We start from the raw sequence: 23,086 nt of genomic DNA, 5'->3' as shown, positions 1-23,086 counted from the left end.
CTTTGGTTATCATTTTATTTTGCTCTGCAGCACGTGGGATCTTCCTGGACCAGGGATCAAACCTGTGTCTCCCGCACTGGTGGGCAGATTCTTTACCGCGGAGCCACCAGAGAAGCCCTGTGCTGCTCTTCGGACCAGGACTGTTGTGGGCTGGTGACAGGGCGAGGGTCTGGCTCAAGACAAGGCAGAGGAGTGAAACAGCGGATGCCGCCCTCATGGGGGGGTGAACGCCAAACACTTGCCCGGCGGGAAGACCGTAAAGGTTTCACATACCAACCGGTTTGTCCACTGGTAGCATGCCCAAATACTGCACGTGGAACTTCTGGACCAGCTCAGTCTTTGGTGTTGGAAAATCTACTACAGGGAAGAAAACAACACATCTTTCTCAATGGTTCCAACATACACATAACATCCTGTTTCTAGAGGTGAATGTGACAATCATTCTATAGGAACAGCCGCTTCTTCTGCCAGACACCGGGGCCATCAATCAAACCCCCTTCACCTTTCATGGACACGTGTGTGTGTACGGCTGGGTCGCTTTGCTATGCACCTGAAACTATCATAACACTGTTAACCGGCTGTATATGATAGAAAATAAAACCCCGTTCACCTTTCACTTCTAGGTAGGCAAGCAATTCAAAGAAGGAACTGGAATCTATGTGCTAAGCTGTGACGGTCTCTTGGAAGTGTGCTAAGGAGCAACTTCGGGTGTTCGGTTTATTAGGGGAGGCTGAGGCCCGGAGGAAATTTAATGACAAAGGGGTGCAATCAGAGACAGGAAGAATGACTAAACAGAGCCCCCCAAAATATCAACCCACATATTTTTAAACTAGCTGGTCCTTACCCCAGGCTATACATGAGTTACAAAGCCACGAAAGGTCATTTTCTTCAATTTTGCCCAACAGCAAAGCTCATCCTGGTTCTTAGTACCTAACCCTGGTGACACAGAGTCAGCTCTAAGCCACACCCGAGGCCCCGAGCGCAGGCTCGGCCTGGGTCTGGTGGGTCCCGCGTGGTTCTGGGGGACACGGGTCTGAGACCCTGCGCCCGGCGACTCCGACGCGGTGCGCAGCACCAGGGCGGTGCGCGCGGACCTACCTTGGAGGGGGACGTCGAGGCTCCCGTGGGCCCTTTCCTGTAAGGAGCTGCAGGCCAGGGCCTTGGCACTCTTCCGTTCGGCCATAATCTGACGAAGAGAAAACGGGGCTTTGGCTCGCGGTTCTGGACCCTGTGTCCTCGGCTCTTCCAGGCAGTGGGGTGTCTGCTTCCTTTCCAAGTTAAACCAGCTTTAGTCCACGGCCGGGCCCCCGACCCCCATCTCCGGGCCGCCCACTTTGAGAACTGTGCCCTTTTCTCCGGGGGGGATAGTGAGTGACGGCGCCCCAGAGGACCTGGCGTTCTCCTGATTGTTCAGAATGCCGCCTTCTTCCATCGCTAATGTAACCACCCCCACAACAACCCTGGTCTCCTGTAGACCTCCGGGCCCACAGCCGTCCGTGGAACACAGAGCAAGTGATAACCCCCGGCTGCTGCCACGTGGCCACTTTTCGACTTATCAGACCCACCGGACTGTGGGGGGACCACGGCCCTGCTCCCTCTGTAGGTGAAGCGCCGTTTAGAGCAACAGCCGACCTCGGAGAGACGATGAACCGCACTGGAGGGCCTGGCGGTCGGCGTGCCGCTCCCAGAGCTCGACTGGAACGCGCCGACCCCCGTCCCACACCCCTTCCCCTGCTCGGCAGTGAGGAGGCTGGCCGCCTGCGCCCTGACCCGCTTACCTTGGAACAGATTTCGTGGAGACTGGTGGCGATGGCTTTCGCGGGCGTGTCACATCGAAACACATGACATTTCAAAATCCTGGTATCTTTGTCTCTCGCTACATAAGCAAAATCTCTGTGCAAACAAAGTTTAGGCGTACATCAGAACGAGGAGCCTTGACAACACACACTCTAGTTACGAGTGTTAACTGAGCCAGGAGTCGGCGTGTCAGAGGCAACAGAGAATGCAGTGGTTAAAAAAAATAAACAAGTGTCAGCAGCCACCTCAAATGGAGGAACAGTTGTACGGATGTGAGGAATTCATTTCTGACTAAAATAACTACAGTGTTCCCCAGGCTCTGTCTGTTGAGCTTCTGGAATCTTAATGAACAGCACATAATGAAAATTGAACTTTATGGGAACCTTCTATCTAGTAACAACAAATGTCATGGTTATAAATATTATGATCACAAAACAGAACACAGGCTTGAGCGGAGCATGGATTTGTATGCGCGATACTGTGACACGTACAACGATGTAGCAGAAGCAGAACAGGCTCTGACGTGTAGACATGTGCCCAGAGACTGGATCCGACCCACGGCTGCAGAGCAGGCTGACAGGCAGTCACGGGGACACGGAAGGACACCACAGCCCGAAGTCCCGTCAGAGACCCTTGATTCTGCTAATCACGCCTCTCACTCCAGGGCTTGGGGTGCCGGTGGCAGCATCACCCCATACACTGTCAGCTCAGACTCCGCGGTGAGCCTGCGGCCGGCACTGGATTTCAGGATCTGCTTTACTGATGGAGAGGACAGTGCCTGTCCTTCAAAAAAACCACACCACACAACCGAATTTCTCACTGCTACTACTGAGGACAGCAGTTTAAAAGATCAGAGGGTTTATGAGAAATAGACGCTCATACTTCCCCATCTGGTAATGGATCACAGTCATTTCCTGGCGAGTGTTGCCAACCCTGGATCCCCGTTTGTCGGCATAATTACAGATGAATTTATTAATCATTTCTCAATGCAAGAGCTGGTGATGTTCTTGCAGACTAGGACAGATTTTCCCCAACAACGATTTGGCTTCTTTGGGAAGGAACAGGAATCTATCTGCTGAAGGCAACTGGCCACTGTGAAGGCCCGGCCGGAAAAGCCTGTCCTATCGCCTCGCTGTGCCCCGGGCGACCGTGCGGCGGCTCCTGGCCACCCGCGGGCACTTGCATCTCCACGTGTGCACAGCGGCCCACAGACCTGCTCGGCACCACCTTCCCGTGTCCACACCTTCCATCGCAGCGGGTATCCTCCATGCTACAACCAGGGGCCGTCCTGATCCCCACCCCGTCATCCCTAGCCCCCGCACTCTGGACCCAACCCCCGCATTCAGCCTACTCTCCTCCGGACAGTGTCTTGAATCCACCCCTCCCTTGCCAGCCCTGCCAGTGCTCAGGATGTCTAGGCAGGTCTCGCCTCCCTGCCTTTGCTCACGCGGTCCCCAGGCTCTGGCCACCGCTGAAGACCTGGATGAAGCTGGGTGAGCTCCCTGTCCAAGGCCGGCGTGCTCCTTGCACACACAACACTCACCACTGAGTACCATGAGTGTCTGCTTCTCACGAGTGAGTTCTGTCTTCCCCACACCCCCTCGCAGCTCTGTGAAGATGACTGTGTGCCTTATTCACCTTATTCACCCTCATTTCACCCAGTCTCTGGGCCCGGCTGCAATTGGTACTGAGTGCCCCCCTCTCTCAAGCACAGGGCAAGCGGCAGGCACCCTATTATCCACTGAGAAAGCTGGCCTGAGGTCAGAGGTATCAATGGGTGCTCTGACCGTGGGCTGAGGCTGGGTTTGGGTGAGAAGCTGGACCCAGACTCTGGGGGTGAGCACAGCCTTGCTGAAACTCCAATACTTTGGCCACCTGATGCGAAGCACTGACTCACTGGAAAAGACCCTGATGCTGGGAGGGATTGGGGGCAGGAGGAGAAGGGGACGACAGGGATGAGATGGCTGGATGGCACCACCACCCTGATGGACACGAGTTTGAGTAAGCTCCGGGAGTTGGTTGATGGACAGGGAGGCCTGGCGTGCTGCAGTCCACGGGGTCACAAAGCGTCGGACACGACTGAGCGACTGAACCGACAGCCTCGCTCCACACTGTGCTCCCGGGGCCCTTCCTGGTCCCAACCCCCATCGAGACAGCACATGACTTGAGAAACGATGAGAAGGCATCACTCTGGTTGGAGACCATGCTCGAGGGAAGTCATTTCAGGCCTCCCTCCTTCTGGCTACTTTTCTTTTCTGGACAGGTCCTAAAGTGATAACACGCAGTGTCTTGCCACACACTGCTCTTCCCCTTCAAAATTCCATGGTCAGTCAGCACTTTTCTGATGCTAAGCCTTTGAAGTTCTTGTGGTCACCCATGGAAAGTCTAAAAAATTTTGTCTGGGTTTCTGGAGTTCCAAAGTGTGTCCCACCAACTCTTCCAGCATCCTTAGGCCAACTGAGCAGCTCTCCCCTCTGCCCCAGAAAGCTGGGTCTCCATGTCTACGCACAGTACCTGCCCTTGCCTGGCCAGGCGTGCACTCACCATCCTGAGCAGTCTGCAGCTCACTACACCATCTGCTCTGCATGGCCCCATTCAAAAGCCCCTGGCCCTCTGGCCCTCTGGCCCCCAGCACCTTGCCTGTGTCTGCATGCTGACAGGGTCTGCGTTCTGGACCACAAAGGATTACAGCTCATTACACCCCACCTTTACTAGAGACCTCACCAGCATCGGTCCTCTCTGAGAGAGTAAGGGACAGCCAGAGGGCAACGGGTCAGGACCCAGGCACCCCAACTTCTAGCCCCATTCCTGATTCCACCGAGCTATACAGTCTCGGGCATGAAGTTGAAAGAGACGGAATTCTCCAGGGTTCCTTTCTGGCTCTGATAATCTATGATGTAAGCACCCAAGACCCACCCTGCCCTGTGACTGCCGGCTGGCCCACGAGTGTAGTAAGGCCACCATCAGGGAGGGCCAAGCCGGCCCCGATCGATGAGCGATGGATCCCTCCCATCACGCTTCAGCTCTGGGCCCTCTGCTCTTCCAGATGCAACCCCTTAGGAGTAATTTTTTAAAATTATTATCATTAATCTTCATCTTCTTCTGGAGAAAGTGATTAAGGCCTAAGGCGACCATCTGATCCACATTTTCCCAAAGGGGCAGCTTAGCAGCACAGGCTGTTTGGGGCATTCTGAGACTTTTTTTTTTTTTTTTTTTAAAACAGCTTTGTCTTTTCCTGTTCCCTCCTAGGTACCAGGCTAATAGATCAGGGAGGCGGAAATCTGTTGGTAATTTAACCTCCCAAGAGAAAACAAGTTCCCTCGTCTCTTCCCTGTGGAGGGGTCAGGAGATTTGCATGTCACCCTAAAAGAGCAAAAAGCCCCAAGAATGAGGATTTGTAAGAACTCACTTTCAGGCCTGGAGCACAGACAAGTCGGACAACTTCCTTCTTGTGAGTGAAATATATGGCTGAGCTAATCTCATCATTGTTCAGGATGAAATCCAAATACCTATAAACTGGTTGTTGTAAAATCTTGCCTTTTCAGCACCTGATTTCTGAAAACGGCTGCAGCTATAGACAACATAACGACCCTCCCAAGACATTCCTGTCCCAACTCCCAGAGTCTGTGAATAGGTGACCTTACAAAGAGGACTCTGCACGTGGGACTGAGGGAAGGATGCTGAGTTGGGGCTGTGACCCTGGATTACCTGGGTGGGCCTGACACGCTTCCAAGGGAAAGAGGAGGCACTTGCCTCACAGAGGGAATTATCAGTAAAAGAACAGGCACAAGGGCTACAAGCCAAGGCAGGCAGGCAGCCTCTGAAGACTGGGAAAGTGGGGAGGCTTCTCTAGAGGGAAGACAGCCCTGCTGACACCATGATTTTTCACCTCTAAGACCAGATTTCTGATCTCCAGAACTATTAAGAGAATAAACCTGTGTGACTTTAAGCCACGAAGTTTGTGGTAATTTATTATGGCAGCAATATAGAACTAATACACTTGGCAGTAGGCTTTACATTCTAACCAGACTGTGATACAGTATAAGAACTTACATTTAAAAGTAACACTCAATTCACTTCCACAAACACCTCTGAGCCACTATGACACAGCAGAGATGCAAACACAGACAGACAAGGCGCTGGCCTCGGCAGCCAGCTGTTCAGTGAGAGATGCTCAGTGAGATCTCGGCTGCATCTCTAAGCACAAGGAGCTCCCCATGGTGAGCGGGCAGCGATGGTTCAAGGAACACTCAGAGGAGCGTGAGCAAAGGCACACAGGTGAGCAAGCCCACGGAGGGTCCGGAAGACCTCCCAGTCCGAGGCAGGACCCCGGCACTGTGGTGAGGGTCCACGGCTGCAGGGAGGTTGGACCATGTCCTGGCAAGAATCTGGCTCTTACTCTGAGCCATCAAGTCTGTCATACGACACGTGACCCCACCTGACGTGTGTTTTAAAACGTTCCTTCTGGTAGAACAAAGTGGGTCACAGGAAGGTGGAGGAGACAGGTGGGTAAGGGGCGTTGGAAGGATCCTGCAGGACTGCCGGGTGTGGGAGCTGAGAGGCAGAGTCCGCAACAGCCCCGGAGTCCCTGCTGGGACAGCTGGGCGCCCTCGCACTGGGGATGGGAGAGGGAAGGATCTGGTGAAGGAGGCTGGTGAGCTCCGGGTTGGACAGGATGCGTGAGGGGTTTGGGGGCCCACCGATCAGGTGGACGCTCAGTCCCTGAGCTGAGGCCAGGTCTGGAGCTGGGCGGGTGGAGTGGGGGGTGTGGGCGGCTGAAGACGGAGAAGGAGGTGGAAGGGAAGGGAGTAAGAAAACAAAACAAGGCCTGGGCCCCGGGAGGAAAGGCATTTGAAGGCCTGTCTGAGGCCAAGGGCCCAATGAAAGGATGAAAAAAGGAGTGCTGGGAAGGAGGAAAGCCCAGGACAGGCTGGCTCCAAGGACACAAGGGAAGGGGTTTCAGAAGAAGCCCCCAGGACCACAGAGGCTGAGCAGCAGGCCACTCAGTCTCAGCGCCACGGACGTCTGTGGTGATCTCAGCCTCTCGGGCCACCCCTGGAGAATGGTGTTTGGGTCCCAGCTTCAGCGTGAAGCAGCTGGGAGTGCATTGCCTTTCCTTCTCCTTTCTTAAACTTCTCACCCTGGAGCTTCTCAAACACACATTAAAGCAGAGAGGACAGTCAATGACGTACACCCAGTTTCACGCTGACTCAGACATGGCCTGACTCAGCCCTTCAGACATTTTTTCTGATCAGTGCTATGATCCTAAAAGTCCTTATGCCCGTATGTAATAGCACCTCAACATTTTCTAGAGCTTCTGCTGTATCCTGAGGGGACAAGATATTGCTTTAATTGCCAAGCTCCACAGCTACAGGATTCCTGATCAATCAGCCCAGCACCACGGATGGGGGTTTGGGAGGGAAGCGCTCCGGGAGCTGGGGGTTGTCGGGCCCTGACCCTGTGAGCGTGCGGTCAGCCAGCTGTAGCACACTGCAGGAGCCTCCTCCCTGCGGCCCGCAGTGTCTCCCGCCCCCGACTCTGCCTCTCAGAGCCCCCCGCGGCACGCGGGCTGCAGCTACCTGGGGGTCACAGCCCCGAGAGTGTTGCGTCTCAGAGCTGAGATAGGCTCGGATGGGCTTCCATGTCCCTCTGCTCCCTGCCCCACAGGGGGCTCATGCCTCCGCCAGGGCCTTGGCGTGGTCACCCACAAAACCGCACACTGGCTCAGATGGCCCCCGAGGCCCAGTCAGCGCAGGCCGTCTTTTCTAACACATCCCCCGAGATGCCCGTCTATCTGAGACACTGGGTGGACACTGAGCAGCAAGCGCCGCTTCTGTCCTCTGCTGCAGCTCTCTCCTGGAGTGAGGAACGTCTGCGAGAGACGTGCTGGTCCCCTCTGGAGTTTCGCCTCGCCTATTTCCCGCAGTCAGGGGATCACTGCATTTCCTCCATCAACCAGGAAGTGGGAGGGTCACAGCTGTGTCTCCTCCTTAGAGTGTAACAGAAGGGAACGCCAGGAATCAGCTGCTGTCACCGTTAGTTGGAAACCCGTGTGCTTCCAGCTCTTTTTGTTCCTCTTCTTTTGCTCCCCAGTAAGGACTCCCCCAGCGGACCAGCGGTGAGTTCCGCCAGGGAAAAATGTCAGTGCCAAGACATCTTACACAACAGCCTCAAACTTCTTCATGGCAAAGGGAAAGGACAAAAGAGCGCTTTCATTGTCCTCAGCTGAGCAGCATTTTAACCGCCCTGCAGGGGCTTAATCCATCTGTGTAGAATGAATGAATCAATGATTCTTTATTCAAATGGGTTCTATTAAACAGCTGCCAAGACAGAACTGCTCACCCTTTCCCTAAATCCCTCCCCTCGCAACTCTTACATAAATGAAAACTGGCTTATGCCTTACCCCTCGTCTAAAGGAACCTAAGAGGCTTTTACAGACCTCTCCGTGGTTGGTTACCCAGGCTAAGGTTTCTTCCCTCCCACAGCAACGCGGACAGGGCTACTTAGAACGGATGGTGTATAAAACCCCACTTACTTAACAGATCAGGAGGCGCTCCACTTCTGGGACACTCCCACAAACCAACACAGATTTTCTCTTAATGATGAATGAAAACTTGCCTCCCCACAACATGTGCCTATGGGCCTGGGCTCTGCTTTCCGGACGGCCCTCGTCCCCCACGAGACAGCCAGGACGTGTCTGGCAGCAGCTCTCTCCTTTCTGTTAGATTCCCCGCTAAATCTTTCCTGTTAGCCCTCCTGAAGAAGTCTCCACAATTTGGTTGCTCAGGTCAAATACACGTTATGTCTGACACACGTTGGCACATGGAAGACATAGATTAATACTTGTTGTTATTATAAGTGAGGAAAAAGAAGTAAAAAGAAAAAAAAAGTCCACTTTGAAATACAGTCTCCTACAGTCTCCTTATCCACAAAGGACATTTTAATAAATCCTCGCAGGGGTACGAATATAATAACACTTGCTGAAATGTTCCTAAGACCCTCTGCTCCCAGCTTATCTTTCTGTAGAGGCGATAAGCGAACAGAGTTGTTATCCCTGCAGAGGACAGGTCCCACCTGCAAACAAGGACAAGAGAGCAGCAAGGAGATTTGGTCCAAACATCCCATCTCCAGCCCTTTAGGACAAGGGGCTTTCTCTCTTCATCTCACCTGCAAAGGGCCTAAAAGGAGGAGTCCTGCTTTCAAGGCTGCCTGCTCTTCTGTGCCTGATGGCTCTTATTTTCTTATTGCACTTTGAAACTATTGTTTTGGGGGCTTGGGGAAAGGAAGAGAGGGAAAGGGGATGAGAAATGCCTTCCTCCTAAATGGCTAATTAATCCAGAAGGTTACACATACATACTGGCTACACACATGTACGAGCCACTTTGCTTTTTCTTATTTCACCCAGTGGCACACACGCCATATGCAGGCATTACTAATTTCACAAAGCTCAGGCTCCGATTTGGTAAACTCAACTTTCTTTGCAAGCTTAAGAAGATGCTAAGTTTGTAAACTCTGGAAGGGGCATTCTAGCAGCTCATCACCTGCGTAAACACACATTCTCCACAGGGAATCCTTTCATGAGCCACACAGGCTGCGCACACAGCAAATCTGAAAAGCGACCGCCTGCAAATAAATACTACAGCTGATGTGGGCAAACCAGAGTTTGTAGCCCTCTCTAGAACGGCCTTTGCTGTTAATATTCAGAGCAACTGGTTCCCAGAGAGGAGCCCTGAATAAACTCGGAGGGTAGGACCTACCAAACACGTGAACACATTCTCACCATTGGCTCCCACAAGACTTGGTGGGGACTTTAGACCAGGGAGCTGGTGTCCAAACCCACGGCCCTCATCCTCCAGAAACTCCCACCACCTCCAGGGGCCAGGGCCGTCTCAGAAGGAGTGAGAAAGTCAATCCAGCTCCCCCAGTCTCCTAAGCATGCCCTCCGGGAGACGGACGGTGGAAATATCACCAGCCAGCCTGTCCAGTCGCCCTCCCCTCGGGCTGCTGAGCGATGACCGCAGCTCAGCCTCAAGCAGGAAGCGGCCGCGGGTGGAGCCCAGCCTCTCCCCGCCTCCTCCCGAGGGGGCGCCTGGGACAGGCTCCAGCTGGGGTCTCGTCACCTTGCCGAGCAGCACTGACCATCATTCTTTCAACAGGAAAAATCCCCAAAGGTTCTCCTTGCAGCAAAAACGGAGCTTTTATGAAGTTATAGAGTTAAGAGTCGGACACGACCGAGCAGCTTCCCTTTCACTTTTCACTTTCATGCAGTGGAGAAGGCAACGGCGACCCTCTCCAGTGTTCTTGCCTGGAGAATCCCAGGGGCGGGGGAGCCTGGTGGGCTGCAGTCCATGGGGTGGCACAGAGTCGGACACGACTGAAGCGACTTAGCAGCTGCAGCAGCAGCAGAGCTGAGGAATCATGGGGCTTAAAAGCCCCCAGTCGGCCAGTGGTCAGGCTGACATTCAGAGTACCGAAAATACACACATCTGCGGTACAGATACCATTCATTGGAGGTGCAGCCTTTCCATCGTTATGTTCTTCTAGATGTGAGAAGAGAGGAGAAGAATTCCATATATTTTAGCTAATAATCCAGACTGAAATTGAGTCAGTCCTTCTGGCTGTTGTCCTAGAGTCAAACCTTACCAACAAAGCTCCATAGAGAAGTCCTAACAAGCCAGTCCTAGTATTAGATCTCCACAAAGCACGAAAAGCCTCCTTACACAACCCGGTGCCTAGCCTGATATTTCTATCATGTCTTCTCCCCTGCATGCTGGCTAGATTCTGCTCAGCCAGCAGTGAGAGGGACCCAGTCACGGCTCTGCCCATCACCTCCCCCAGACAGGGTCAAGCAGCAGAGGCTCATGGACCCAGAGGCACTTCCACACTGTTTTGAACGCAGGACACATAACAATGATGATGAGAAAAAGTTAACACAAAAGTTCTGCCTTGCAAAGACAGCGATGGCTGTGATGAAGGCGACAGGGGCATGAGGAAAGCAAATGAGCTTCGCTAGACACTGGAGACAGCACGAAGAGGGGGAGAAGTGAAAATCGGCCGGTTACCTCTCTCTGAATCCGGGCAGGCATGAGGGAACAGAGCAGAAACAACACGTTAGCGTTCACGCGGCATCCGGTAAATAACACAGGCCCGTTAACATCGACTCCAAGCGCTGGCATTCCACCTTATTTCCCAGCTTGGCTGTAATTAATAGCCTTTAGGTGCTTATCTTAGCTGAACCCCCTCACACAGAAGCGTGTATTTTGAGCCACTTCACGATGGAGCCAAAAGATGCCAGCTGAGCTGACAGAGGCTCGTATCAACCGAGGGAGGTAATCAAGCCTGAAATATCACAGTGAAACACGGGAGACCGTTTGCAGAGAACAGCAGCAGGGTGCTCATCTTCTTCCAGCTCCACCTGCTCCCGATAAAAAGCACACGGGAACGATGGCGTGGCAACAGCCTGACCCGCTCCACTAGCACTTCCGACACGTGATTAGTGGAGCTACAGCGTCACAATCCAGGGGTTTCCCCAGGACTGCACCCAGAGAGGGCGGCCAAGCAGGACAGCCGAAGGCAGAGCAGCAGGCCAAGGGCAGAGGCGGGACGCGGCCCGGCCAGGAAACGAGCTCAAGGGTGAGAAGACAGGTTTGTGCCAGGGGAGAGAGGGAACGGAACGTGGGGAGCAGCCGGCGGCAACCTGGGGTTTGGGGCTGAGCGCTTTGAATTCCACCCCTGGAGGGGCTCTGAGCCTCCACGGGGACCCTGATGAAGCCACGTAACCTCCCGACCCAGAGTGCCCACCACCTGTCTGGTCTGGGCACCGCCAGCGTGAAGGGGCCCGAGGGCAGAGCCCCACGCCGGCCACAGGCAGGTTCACACTTGACCAAGCTGAAGAGGCTGGATAACAGAGAGGAGGACAGCCAGACGCCTGCCTCCGCAGGGGCCCTGTGGCCAGGGTCACGGAGCGGCCAGCAGGACCCTGAGGAGATGGGAGCTGAAATCAGAAGGTGAGAGACAGCGGGGTACGGTCCCTGGGCAGAAAGGCGGGGCTGTCCACCTGATTCTGAACAGAGACTGTGGCATCTTATTCAACGGGGTGGAAGCAAAAAAGCCAAGTCACAGATACACAGTCTTACAGGAAAAGCCACAAAAAAAGTTTGAGTGTGAATTTCAATATATACATGGCCAAATATTCAGAACAGCTTAACATCCAAGCCATCACCTCTGATCTGGAGATGGGATTACAGAGGAATGTATTTAATATAGTCATTTGAATATTATGCAATAAGAACATATAACTTTTGTAACACAGATCTGTAAGCATCTGCCTCAGCACTTGAGAAAAGCATTGTGGTACGCACACTCTTAAGTCTCAGGTAGCCACACTGCGGTGCATGGGATGACCAGTCACGCTCCAGTCAGGAGCAACCACCAGACGACCGTCTGCTGAGGGCTGGCCCTGTGCTGCCCTGGCAGCGACCTGCCGAGGTAACCACCACGTTCTCCCCGATAGAAAGGGGAACGAGCTGAGAGAGGTTGAGGGGCGTGCCCAAGGTCACACAGCAGGACTAGGGAGGTCAGCATCTGACTGTGGGCTTGCAGGACTCAGTTCTGGTCTTCTGAGAATGCAGCTAAGACACGGACCCCACGCTTCTTCACAGTCCTGCAGAACCGCCTCACGGTCTGTCTCCCGAATGAACCACAGGTTACTATGCACAAGTGTTCAAAGCGGGGCAAATGGTTTTGCAACTGGGGTTTTAGGTAAACAGAGGAGCAAGCCCCCCCACCCCCCGCCACCTTGTGGCTGTGAACTTCTGCAGCGAGAGAAGGAGCTGGAAATTCCCAAGAGAAGCCCTTTAGCTAAGTGAGTGGTCAGAGCTGTGTTCAAACCCTGCTGGGGACTTACCCTCTCTTTTTCCTGGGCTTCCTCTCTGTGACCCTCGGGACCTGCTTCCTAGTCAGTGAAAAAGGGACAAGGACCCCCGGCTCAGGGTAATCACGAGAACCCAGTTCAGTGAGATGCTGTGTGCAAAGAACACCTGCTATGTCACAAGTGGAACAGACTGTATTGCCACGGTTATCGTCACCAGGTCATCTGATGGTGTCATGTCCCAGCTGCGTGGGGCTGGGCAGCGACTGAGACAAAACATGTTCCATGGCAGGGAGGTCACTTGGGGGTAAATCTGTGGTCTCTCCTCGGATCTGCTGGGCACCACCTACCACAGCAAGAGGTTACCTCCTCTGCCCCTCTGCACTGCCCCCTATCAAAGCCAATGTCTGCAGGCAACTTAGCTCATCAGCAAAGGATCCAAAGGTCTGGCTTCTAGTCCCGGTTTGAGCAAACACTGGACAAGTCACTTAATCTGAATCCTGGGTTTTTCATCTAAGACAGACAGGGACAATGGAGAGCGAAGAGGCTAAGGCCTTCACCTGAGGGCAAACAGTGAATAAGTACCAGGGACAGGAAAATGTGAACTCTCCTGATATTCAGATTTTTAGGATTCAAGTGCTTTGACTCTTAATACAAAGATGCACGGGCAGCATTTCCTTGACAAACTTTTGATTTACACCAGGTGCTTCTGGTTCTTGATAAAAAGTTTATGCCTAGTATACGGATTATGCTTAAGTAACCTTAAGTCTAGACACCCGAGGATGCAATCTGTTTCTTTTGGGTATATTATTGGTGCCTTGGCTATTTAAAATCAGAATTATTACTAGTGGTTCACTTAATGAGATACATCTATATGTACCTACTATGTTTTTCCCTTGAAGGCAGGACTCCGAAAAATGACACTGTGAGCTTCTAACAAGGTCTGTTTATTTGAGGTTAATAGACACTGCTTGACCTAAGGGTTGAAGAGAGAACCAGCCGTAACTGGGGACACTTCACAGCGATCTTTGAAATGTCATGCAAAAAATGCAGAAGAGTCCGGGTGGCAGCTGCTTCACCAGCTCCACACCGTGCAATGTGCTGGGGAAGAAACATCAGCCCAAAGTTGGCCTTCTGTGTGAGACGTGCCATTCTGAGAGCGGGAAAGGCTAAATTTAGAGTCAGGCGTAAGCTCACTCCCCCTTCTCACAGTACAAGATGCCAGTGGGAAGAATTCAACCCCAGGATCAGTTCCACACCAGCCACACAGGCGAACGCTGCCTGATCAAGGCTCTCAGCGACGGTTTCTTGGGAAAATGAACGGAGTAGGTAATTGGCAAGGTTTTCATTTAAAAAAGCCTGAAATAGCAGAACTACTTGGCATGTGTAACTGGGCATCCCAATGAATAGAAAATTCCTAAAAGAAAAAAAAAAAAAACCAAATAGCATGCCAGAATCACAATGCCTACTCTGGCTTTTGGAAGAAGACGGATCTCCCCAGCACAGCCACCTACTTCTTATGCAGCGCACACTGTCCGTGCTTCACAAACCGAGCACGTAAAGCAAAGGCTTGCCAGGGTGCTTCTCGGTCTGTGTCTGCAGAACTCGCTGGTCCGTGCCACTTTCTGATGCTCGTCTTTCGTCACTGAGAGTCTTCTGAGCCATCTGAGCGCCAGCAGAGACCAGCATTAGCCACACGGCAATGAAGTAAAGACACACAACTTCGTGTCGTGAAAACTCTCGTGCCAACTCCTGAAGCTAACAGTTTCCCTTTTCCTCCAGCTCCAGGCTTCTCGTCCCTGATGTTTATTCATTACTTGCCCTCCGTCAAGGCCCCGAGCTTCTTGGTTCTTCAGTTTTCTCTTCTGTGAAACGGGAGCAATACTGGTAACTCACCTCCTAAGGTATTCGTGCTGGAGGGACGGTGCGTGTTAATCAGTGTCAGACTCACGGTGGGACGGCCCGCAGTGTGGACCTGACGTGTACACCGCCGGGTGTGGTTACCAGTTGAGGGGGAGGAGGGGAGGAAGGTCTGCCAAGAGGAAGGTTCCTAACCTGTTTTGGATCATGAAACCTTTGAACTCTGATGAAAACATTCCAGAAAGAAATGTCTACAGGCCCCCACTTTGACACACCATCTCAGGGGGTGAGGGAGAAAGTTCAATAACCCCAGAAACTCATTCATAGACCCCTTTAGAATCCACATGCTGCAGGTGAATGATCTCTGAACTGAATTCTGAATTTATGCAAATTCACCATCTGGTGTCTTCGAAGTTTCAGGCAATCCAGCTCAGGGAAAGCCTCTCCTTCCCAAGACCAAACGGCAACAGGAATATACCTCTGACAAGTGTACCTTCCTCTGCAAAACGAGCTCCCTTCCCAGCACCACGCAGCCTGTTAACTGCTGACTGGCAGACACAGGGGCTGACGCTCCAACTGGAATAAGTGTGAAGCTGAGGATCTAAAGTGATTTAAGAGTATTGAAATTCAAGGCACATTTTTCTAAACAAAGGACTTTCTCATGCCACTAGAGAGAAGACACAATAGTTACCAGTCAGCTTACTAATGAGGCAAAAAAGGATATTTGAGAGCAACCAGGAAATGAGAAATTTTCTAAAGTCCATCTTTGAAGGGAGCAAGAATTAATGAGCATCTGCTTGCATCTGTGCTGTATTACAATTAAAAAAACAAAACAAAACACAACCACCTTGCTTCTCTGAATATCTGAGCAAAAAGAGAACACACATATTTATGTTTAGTTGTCAAGTGAGAGATAATTCATGCCATGTTCAAGATATAAAGTTTAGGGCATAATCAAAGGATAAAACTAATGTAAAATATACATGAATTGTAAAGCCATGGGCTGGCTTCCTTCCTGAAAGCAGAGATGGTAAACAAAAGCAAAACAGTTGATTTTGTTTTTTGAAATCCAGAAAGCCCCTGTCAAAGTTCAAGAACAAGGGACTCTGGGGGAAGATGACAGCTCCCTACACCAGGCAAGTGGTTTTCATGCAAAAAGCGCCATGAGGGCACCTACCACCGGCTGGTACAGACCAGGCTCTGAGCTAAAACCACGAGGGACCTCCCTGGCAGTCCAGTGGTCAGGACTCCACACTTTCACTTCAGGGTTCCATCACTGGTCAGACAATCGGGATACCGCACAGCCGCAAGGCGTGGCCAACACACACACACAAAAGCCCAGAAATGAACCACGGTGAGCCTGTGGGTGAATTCCTTTCAGTTCCACGCACCCAGCCTCATCGAGAGCCTCTGGCGGGGAAGGTACATTCTTAAACCTGTTTCTAAACTTTCCAGAGGTTTTAGTGAGAGTGTCAGTCGCTCAGTCATGTCCAACTCTCTGTAACCCCGTGGACCATAGCCCGCCAGGCTCCTCCGTCCATGGGATTTCTCAGGCAAGAATACTGGAGTGGGCTGCCATTTCCTTCTCCAGGGGAATCTTCCCAACTCAGGGACCAAACCTGGGTCTCCTGCATTGCAGGCAGATTCTTTACCGTCTGAACCACCAAGGATAGGCTTTAGTTCAGTTCAGTTCAGTCGCTCAGTCGTGTCCGACTCTTTGCGACCCCATGAACTACAGCAAGCCAGGCCTCCCTGTCCATCACCAATGCCCAGAGTCCACCCAAGCCCATGTCCATCGAGTCAGTGATGCCATCCAACCATCTCACCCTCTGTCGTCCCTTCTCCTCCTCCTGCCCTCAATCTTTCCCAGCATCAAGGTCTTTTCCAATGAGTCAGTTCTTTGCATCAGGTGGCCAAAGTATTAGGGCTATACTTATACAGACAATCCCAATTCCTTTGTGCAGACAGAGGGAATACTAGTATGTCTGTCTGTCTGCTCAGTTATGCCTGACTCTTTGAGACCCCATGGACTGTAAGCAGGCGGGCTCCTCTGTTGGAACACTAGTATAGATAACACAAAAAGCCGAGACATTCTACCGTCATTTGAATTTTGGAAACTTACTGTAGATACAAGTATCCCTGATGCTCTGTAAACTCAATAATACCTACATAAAAACAGACACCGACACTAGGGTGATTGATTGCTAAAAGCAAATAACACTAGTGGTTCCCACATTATTCAACCTGCCACCCAGCCAGGCTCTGTTTTCCGTACACATCATCACCAGGCCATACAATAACCCTTCATGGGAGCCTCACGACTCTCATTTTATAAGAGACTCTAAGGTTCAAAACCCACACAGCGAAAAAAGTGGTGGATCCACAAATGGAGGACAGGTTGACCTGGCCAGTCTCATCGCTCTGTGTTTGGGGGTGGGGGTGGGGGGCGCCTGGCACCTGAGCCTGCCTCCCTGCCAATGAATGGGCCCTCCCCAGGATCCCACCCCTTGATGAAGAAAGACGGCCTCAGTTCTCCGATCCTGTCTCCAATGCTGTTGGAGCTTTGGTTCTGCCTCAACTGGACCTGATAACAAAAATTAAGTGCTGTGCTTGGTCTAAATAACTTTCCAGGGCGAAGGCTGAGAGTTTCCTTCTTTACACACCAGACACTTATCCTGTCGCTCCCCTGCTCTGCCCCAGCCCCCAGCCCACCCCGTCTGTCTCTCTGACCTCACTTCCTGCCTCTTCCGTAGCTGCGGGGCTCTGGCTCACCCTGTCCACAAACACACCTGCTTTTGGAGCCTTTGTGCCCACTGTTCCTGCTGCCTGGACACTCAGTCCCCTAGATCTCCCACCAAGGACTTCTTCTTATCGTCATCACCTGGAGAAGACCCCTCCAGACCACCCAGTCACCGCCGACTCTCAAAGCATCTAAAACTACCCTGCTTATTTGTTTACTGTCTGTCCTTCCTTCCCCCCGACAAAAAGGTAAAATCTGTGTTCACGGGGAACCTTTCTGCCTTGCTTACTCACCACCTGGGTAAGTGTTCACTCATCACTGCCTGGCACATAACAAATAATCAAATATTTCTGAATCAATAAGTAGTGTAAACAAAGGTCATTCCCCCTTATCCCTGATCACGTTGATAAGGGAATAATGCTGTGAATAATAGGGACTTGGCTGGATTCTTCTCCTGCTATTGTTTATTACAGTTGGCGCTTTAAAAATGACTTTAGTTCACATTCAGTTCTCACGTCATCTGAAACAATGTTAATAAAACATATATTTTATCTGAATGGGCAGGAGGCGAGTTCTGAGAAGATTATTAATCTCTTGTGACTGAATATGAAAGCAAAGCAAATCTATACCCTGATCATCTCCACAGAAAGTGTTTCCAGAGCCCCTAACTAGATTCCTTCTTCAGAACATTTGTCTAAATGAAACACGGCTCCTCTGCTCCTAAGGAAATCAATATATAAATTTCTCTTGTACGTTGATTTCTATCAAGATTTACTGACTCCCCAGATAACTGTCTTCATATTTGTATTCTTTGAGAAATAAACTTTTGTTTATCATTTACAGAAAAGACCCCAGACAAGGCATTTCCATGCATGCTGAGGCAGAAGAAGGATGCAGAGCTGGACTACACACACACACACACACACACACAGCAGGAGTTAACTTCTTGATACAATTTGAAAGAAGACACACCTTTCCTATTTGGTAAGGTTACTTTTTATACACAGCTAGCATATTTTTTCTTTTCCCTCAAATATGGTAAGTCTTTAAAAAAAACAAAATCACAATCCCATCATGGTGGCATCTTATTTTTACTGTGAGTTTACCTTCCTTTTATTGTCCATATGTCTTTATACTTGACAAATAGAATTAACATGTCTTCATCCAGAAGAAGCTCAAGTGTGGGCTGGGGGATGTGTGAATGATGGTCTGTCACAGAGGTACTCCTACCAGCCAGACCTCTTCAGGAACGCTCTCTGAAGACTGGTTTTCAGAATACCATAAAGCTGTCCAAAGGTGACCAAGCCTTCTTGCTTCCAAAGGACAAGGTTTCTATTTTAGTCATCACTGTGGTTTCCACTCAGGTCATTTAAGTCAGGGGTCGCAACTGATGGCTTGAGGATCACAGTCCATCCGTTCCCTGCCTGCTCTTACGAACAGCGTCACTGACCACAACTGCACTCCTTCACTTCTATTGTCAACGGCTGCTTCGGAGCCACCAGGATAGAGCTGAGGGGCTGCAACAGAAACCACAGACCCCACGAAGATTTAATACCTTTCACAGAACAAGTCAGGGACCCCACTTTAGATGTCAGCCTGATTCAGGGGTGCAACACACAACATGAACAGTGAGACTAGGACCAGTTCAGTAACTTTGCAGAGCCTAGTGCAAAATGAAAACGCAAAGCTCTGCCTGCATGAAAAATACTATGAATTTCAAGGTGGTAACAGCAGAGCAGTAAACCAAGTGTGTGTTAAACCTGTGCAACTGGCTGAGACGCTGGAATAATCCTTGTTGCAGGTGATAAACTCCAGGGCCAGCTGGAAACTATTCCACCCTGAAGCAGGAGTAAGAGCTCTTTCAATTTGTAGTTTTAGAGCCAGAATGCCTTTTGCTCAACTAAAATCTTACATGGATGCCCAGAATGAGAACCAGAATCAACATGGGTCTCTGCTCCAGCCACTTTATTTTGAAAGAATCACTAGCAGGCTATGACTCTGCTTAGAATGTTTTTCCATTTTTGGGGGTGGGGGTGGGGTGGGATAGACAAACAAAACACACTAGACTCCTTGGAAACAGCATTTTCATGTAACCTGGCAAACAGATGCATGCTTTCCCATGACAGAATCAGGTCAAATCAGCCCCAACTGTCAACTGTGTTCTTCGCAGAGGCTTTTCCTCTATCATAATTATTTCAACTGCCATAATTTATTCATCTCCAGACACGCTTACATGTTCTAGGGTAACCAGTCCAGGCTTCTAGAGCAGAAGGGGTGGCAGTCTCTACCACTTCTGCCCCTTTTCGTCTGCCTAAAATTCTGACTGCAGAAGGAGTAATTTCTGCATCAAAATTTTGCAAACCCAAACCAAAGTTGGCTTCAAATCCAAAGTTAACTGACAAAGACATTGTAAGATTTCATGTTCACAAATCTGTAGCTAGAAAGAGGGGCCAAAAAGAAAAAAAAAAAAAATCCCATCAAAGACCAAGTATTTCATTTCTCTACTTTTCAGATACAAGGAAATGGCTTTCTAGCTCTCGGAAATGCAGTGAATTTCTTGCGCTATTAAAGAATTTTACTCTTGCTGAGTTTAAACAGATACAGAACTAGGCTTATTTACAACTGAGTATCTGTTGTCGGAAAGTCAGAGGATACTGGATATGAAACTAACAACTTCAAATGTAATTATCAACGGTATCTTATCAATCTGGAAGCCCAGGCAGAGTAATTCCATATGGATTAAAGCTTAAACCTGCCTTCTTTCTTACTTGGATCCTTTATTTTTATGACAGAGCAAAGAAAATGCTCCAAGGTCTGATAGGCCACGGAAGGGTGAAATGTCCTGGACAAAAATGGCCAAATGCACTGTCCTCCTATAGGCAGCGCTGCTCATCCACACTGGAGAGACAGATGAAATAAGTCAAGGTCTTGGAATAATAGAAACTGAAAGTGAGTTGCTCATTGCTTAATTGTCTTTATACAGTTATTATTTTCCAACAGGGAAAAAACCCCCCAAAACAATGAATCTAAAAATCCAGCTGGGTCCTAGACGACTCTTCTTCCTGCACCTTCCACTGCCAACCGTGCAGGTCCCATCCCCACAACCCGCTCCTCTCCATCCCCCTGCTACCACGCTGCTGTTTCCTGGACCAGGACTCGCTAACTGAACCTTCAACTTCCATTCCCCGTAACAGCATTCACTGGCATCTGTCTTTATGAAATAAGACAGATAATGGCACTCTCCTAGATACCACCTTTCAGAGATTTCTCATGGAATTAAAAAGAAAATTCAGGGACTTCCCTGGTGGCCCAGTGACTAAAACTCTGCACCCCCAATGTAGGGGCGGGGGCCCAGGTTCCATTTCTGGTCGGGAAACTAGATCCCACATGCCACAAATAACAGTGTGTGTGCCACAACGAAAAGATCTCACATACCACAGCTAAGAGCTGGCACAGCCAAAATAAATTTAAAAACATATTTTAAAAAAAGAAAAGAAAATGGAAACCTTCAACGATAACCCAAAAGCCCTGTGTGACCCTGTCCCCCTGCCCCCAACCATCTCTCTCATCCAGCATGTATCGCTGGCCTTCCCACTCCAGCCTCCAGCCACACTGGACGCTCTCGTATCCGTGAACATGCTGAGCACCCCCTGTTCTTCCTCCAGCTCCCCCCACACACCCGGCTTCTTCCCAGCTTTCGGCTGAGCTCAAAGGTCACCTGCGAGGATGGGCTGCCCCCTGGGGCCCCCTTCCCCATCGAGATACTCTCTCTGTTGCACTGTGCTGTTGACTTCACAGCACTTATCATAATCCGTGTCATCTTGCTTCCTGAATTGTTTTTCCAGCTTATCTCCTGCCTGTTTGAACCCTGTCTGTCTCATTCCTTCATGTACCTCACGAGACACCTGGCACACAGATGTTCCACGTCTGCTGAAGGGCAAATTAATCTATAGATCTTATTTAAATCTATCAAGTACATGTGATGATCACAGTTAAATCTTAAAAAACACTTCAATTATTTATGGAGAGCATTCTATCCTAGGCACTATGTTAAGGACAGAGAAATTCAAAGGGCTAAGACTTTCTAAAAAATATTTATTTGTGTTTAAAACAGGCACTTGAAAAGAACAAGTTACATTACTATTTAGTATGTTTTCACATGATTCTAGGGATTTGTGAAAAAGCCTGAAAAGACAGACAAGTAAGAAAGTACATATTATCAGGACACTCTCCCAAATCCACAAAAAGTAGAGCAAGCTTGACAGGTGTTTTCCAACCACGCTCTAGGTCTCTAAACCTAGGAGCCACCTCGACACCTGGGAGACTGGGGCCAGATAAAAAGCTTTGCTCAGTCAGTGGTATAGAAAGAAATTCATTTCCCCGAGGAGCTGTTCAAGATGAAAGCTGCTGAGGTGAGACTAGGAGACTGCATGAACAATAGTTTTTGAAACAGCCTGGAATTACCACATCTTAAACAATGCCACTGTTCAAACTCTTTGAGAACTCAGCTCTGGCCCACCTTGCAGTCCCAGGCTCCTCTGAAAGGTATCCACGATCATGGCGAACAGGTTCAAGATGACAGATTCCAGTGCACAATGACCCACTGCATGACTAATACCTTCACTCCTGGGACAGAGGTGACTTAGGTCCCACCTGTTTGTATCTACATCCTGGGCTCAGCTAACCTCCAGGGCAGCAGCCAGCAGCAACATCTTGGTTCACATCAGGGTCAATCCATCCACAATGCTCCCAGGGATGCTCCAATTCGGAAGCCCGAAATGGGCTCTATGCTGGCACAGTACGAGCTCCAAAAAAGCAAGAAGGTACTTGATGCATTTACCATTTCACCATTAGTGCCAAAGCCAAGCACACAGCAAGTGTTTAATAAATATTTGTTAAATAAACTGTCCCCGTTGTTCAAAAGCCAGGGCTTGCTAGAATGACAGAAAAACTCATACATGAACCAGCAGCTGTCAGAAAGATGGGGTTCCTGACCAAATCAGCCCAAAGCCCACGTCTTCACTCTGAGCCAAGTCCAATAGCATCTTCTATGACGACAATGGCTGATCCCTTGTAGAAAGTCTTTCCCCTGTTAAGCTTGCTACACACATCTCACTTTGGAAAACAAAGCCATTGATAACTTAGAAAAATTACAGATGAAACTTATAAATAGAGATTTAGGGCTGTTCCCCTCACAATGCACTGTGTGTCTAACTTCTTGAGAAAGGCCTCAGGACACGTTTGTCCTGAAAGGCTTCACAAGGCAAATAACAACTCGAAGGCAGTCGCAAAGACTGGGAACTTTAAGGTGAAAACTTAGAAACTGCTTTTGTGTCCGAGTAAGGCTGGAGGAGGAGCTGACTGCTCCATGACCTGAGAAAACCAGAAGGACAACAACATGAGGAAGGCAGGCGGAACCCACCATTCAGGACGCCAGTCAAAGCTAGGCTGCAGCTGCGGTTATAAAAAGAAAGAAAAGACTAATGGGATTGCCTTCTCACCGGCCTTCTCTCATCCAAAGCAGTAATGAAGATTCACAGCTAACACATTAATTGGGGAATCGATAGGCGCGCCTGGATCCGATATTGGTACAGGGAAATAGATAACAGGAAAGATGCAGATTCCCTGAGAATACAATTAAGTGTTGTGTGCAATATTTAAATCACATTTTTCTTCAACAAACAAAAATCTACTTCTTTTTGGTGCCAAAACAAGCCCGTGATAAGTTGGCTGTTTTTCCACATTTTGGGAATTTGAGACATTTTCCCACATGCAAGTCCAACAATATTGTAAGTCACACAACTAAAATTATTTCAAAC

The 23,086-nt window shown here is 50.0% G+C and overlaps 1 protein-coding gene across 18 annotated transcripts in view; it reads right to left on the bottom strand.

Moving 5' to 3' along the window:
* Positions 1 to 23,086, bottom strand: part of APBB2 (amyloid beta precursor protein binding family B member 2) — a 361,466-nt gene that overhangs the window by 11,086 nt on the left and 327,294 nt on the right. For 10 of the 18 annotated variants that reach the window (XM_043438764.1, XM_043438760.1, XM_043438752.1 and 7 more), the window contains 4 exons: positions 10,860 to 10,865; positions 1,779 to 1,893; positions 1,099 to 1,186; positions 274 to 357 (listed from right to left, as the gene is read on the bottom strand). In XM_043438764.1, the coding sequence (XP_043294699.1) occupies positions 274 to 357; positions 1,099 to 1,186; positions 1,779 to 1,893; positions 10,860 to 10,865 (293 nt within the window). Of the gene's footprint in view, positions 1 to 273; positions 358 to 1,098; positions 1,187 to 1,778; positions 1,894 to 10,859; positions 10,866 to 12,703; positions 16,051 to 23,086 lie in introns of those variants that run through there. The other 8 variants (XM_043438761.1, XM_043438766.1, XM_043438762.1 and 5 more) reach the window with 4 other exon arrangements.

The sequence above is a fragment of the Cervus canadensis genome, chromosome 19, assembly GCF_019320065.1.
Source record: "Cervus canadensis isolate Bull #8, Minnesota chromosome 19, ASM1932006v1, whole genome shotgun sequence".
Taxonomy (NCBI): Eukaryota; Metazoa; Chordata; class Mammalia; order Artiodactyla; family Cervidae; genus Cervus; species Cervus canadensis.
The sequence above is the reverse complement of the archived record's forward strand: the minus strand, read 5'-3'. Positions and strand labels throughout refer to the sequence as shown.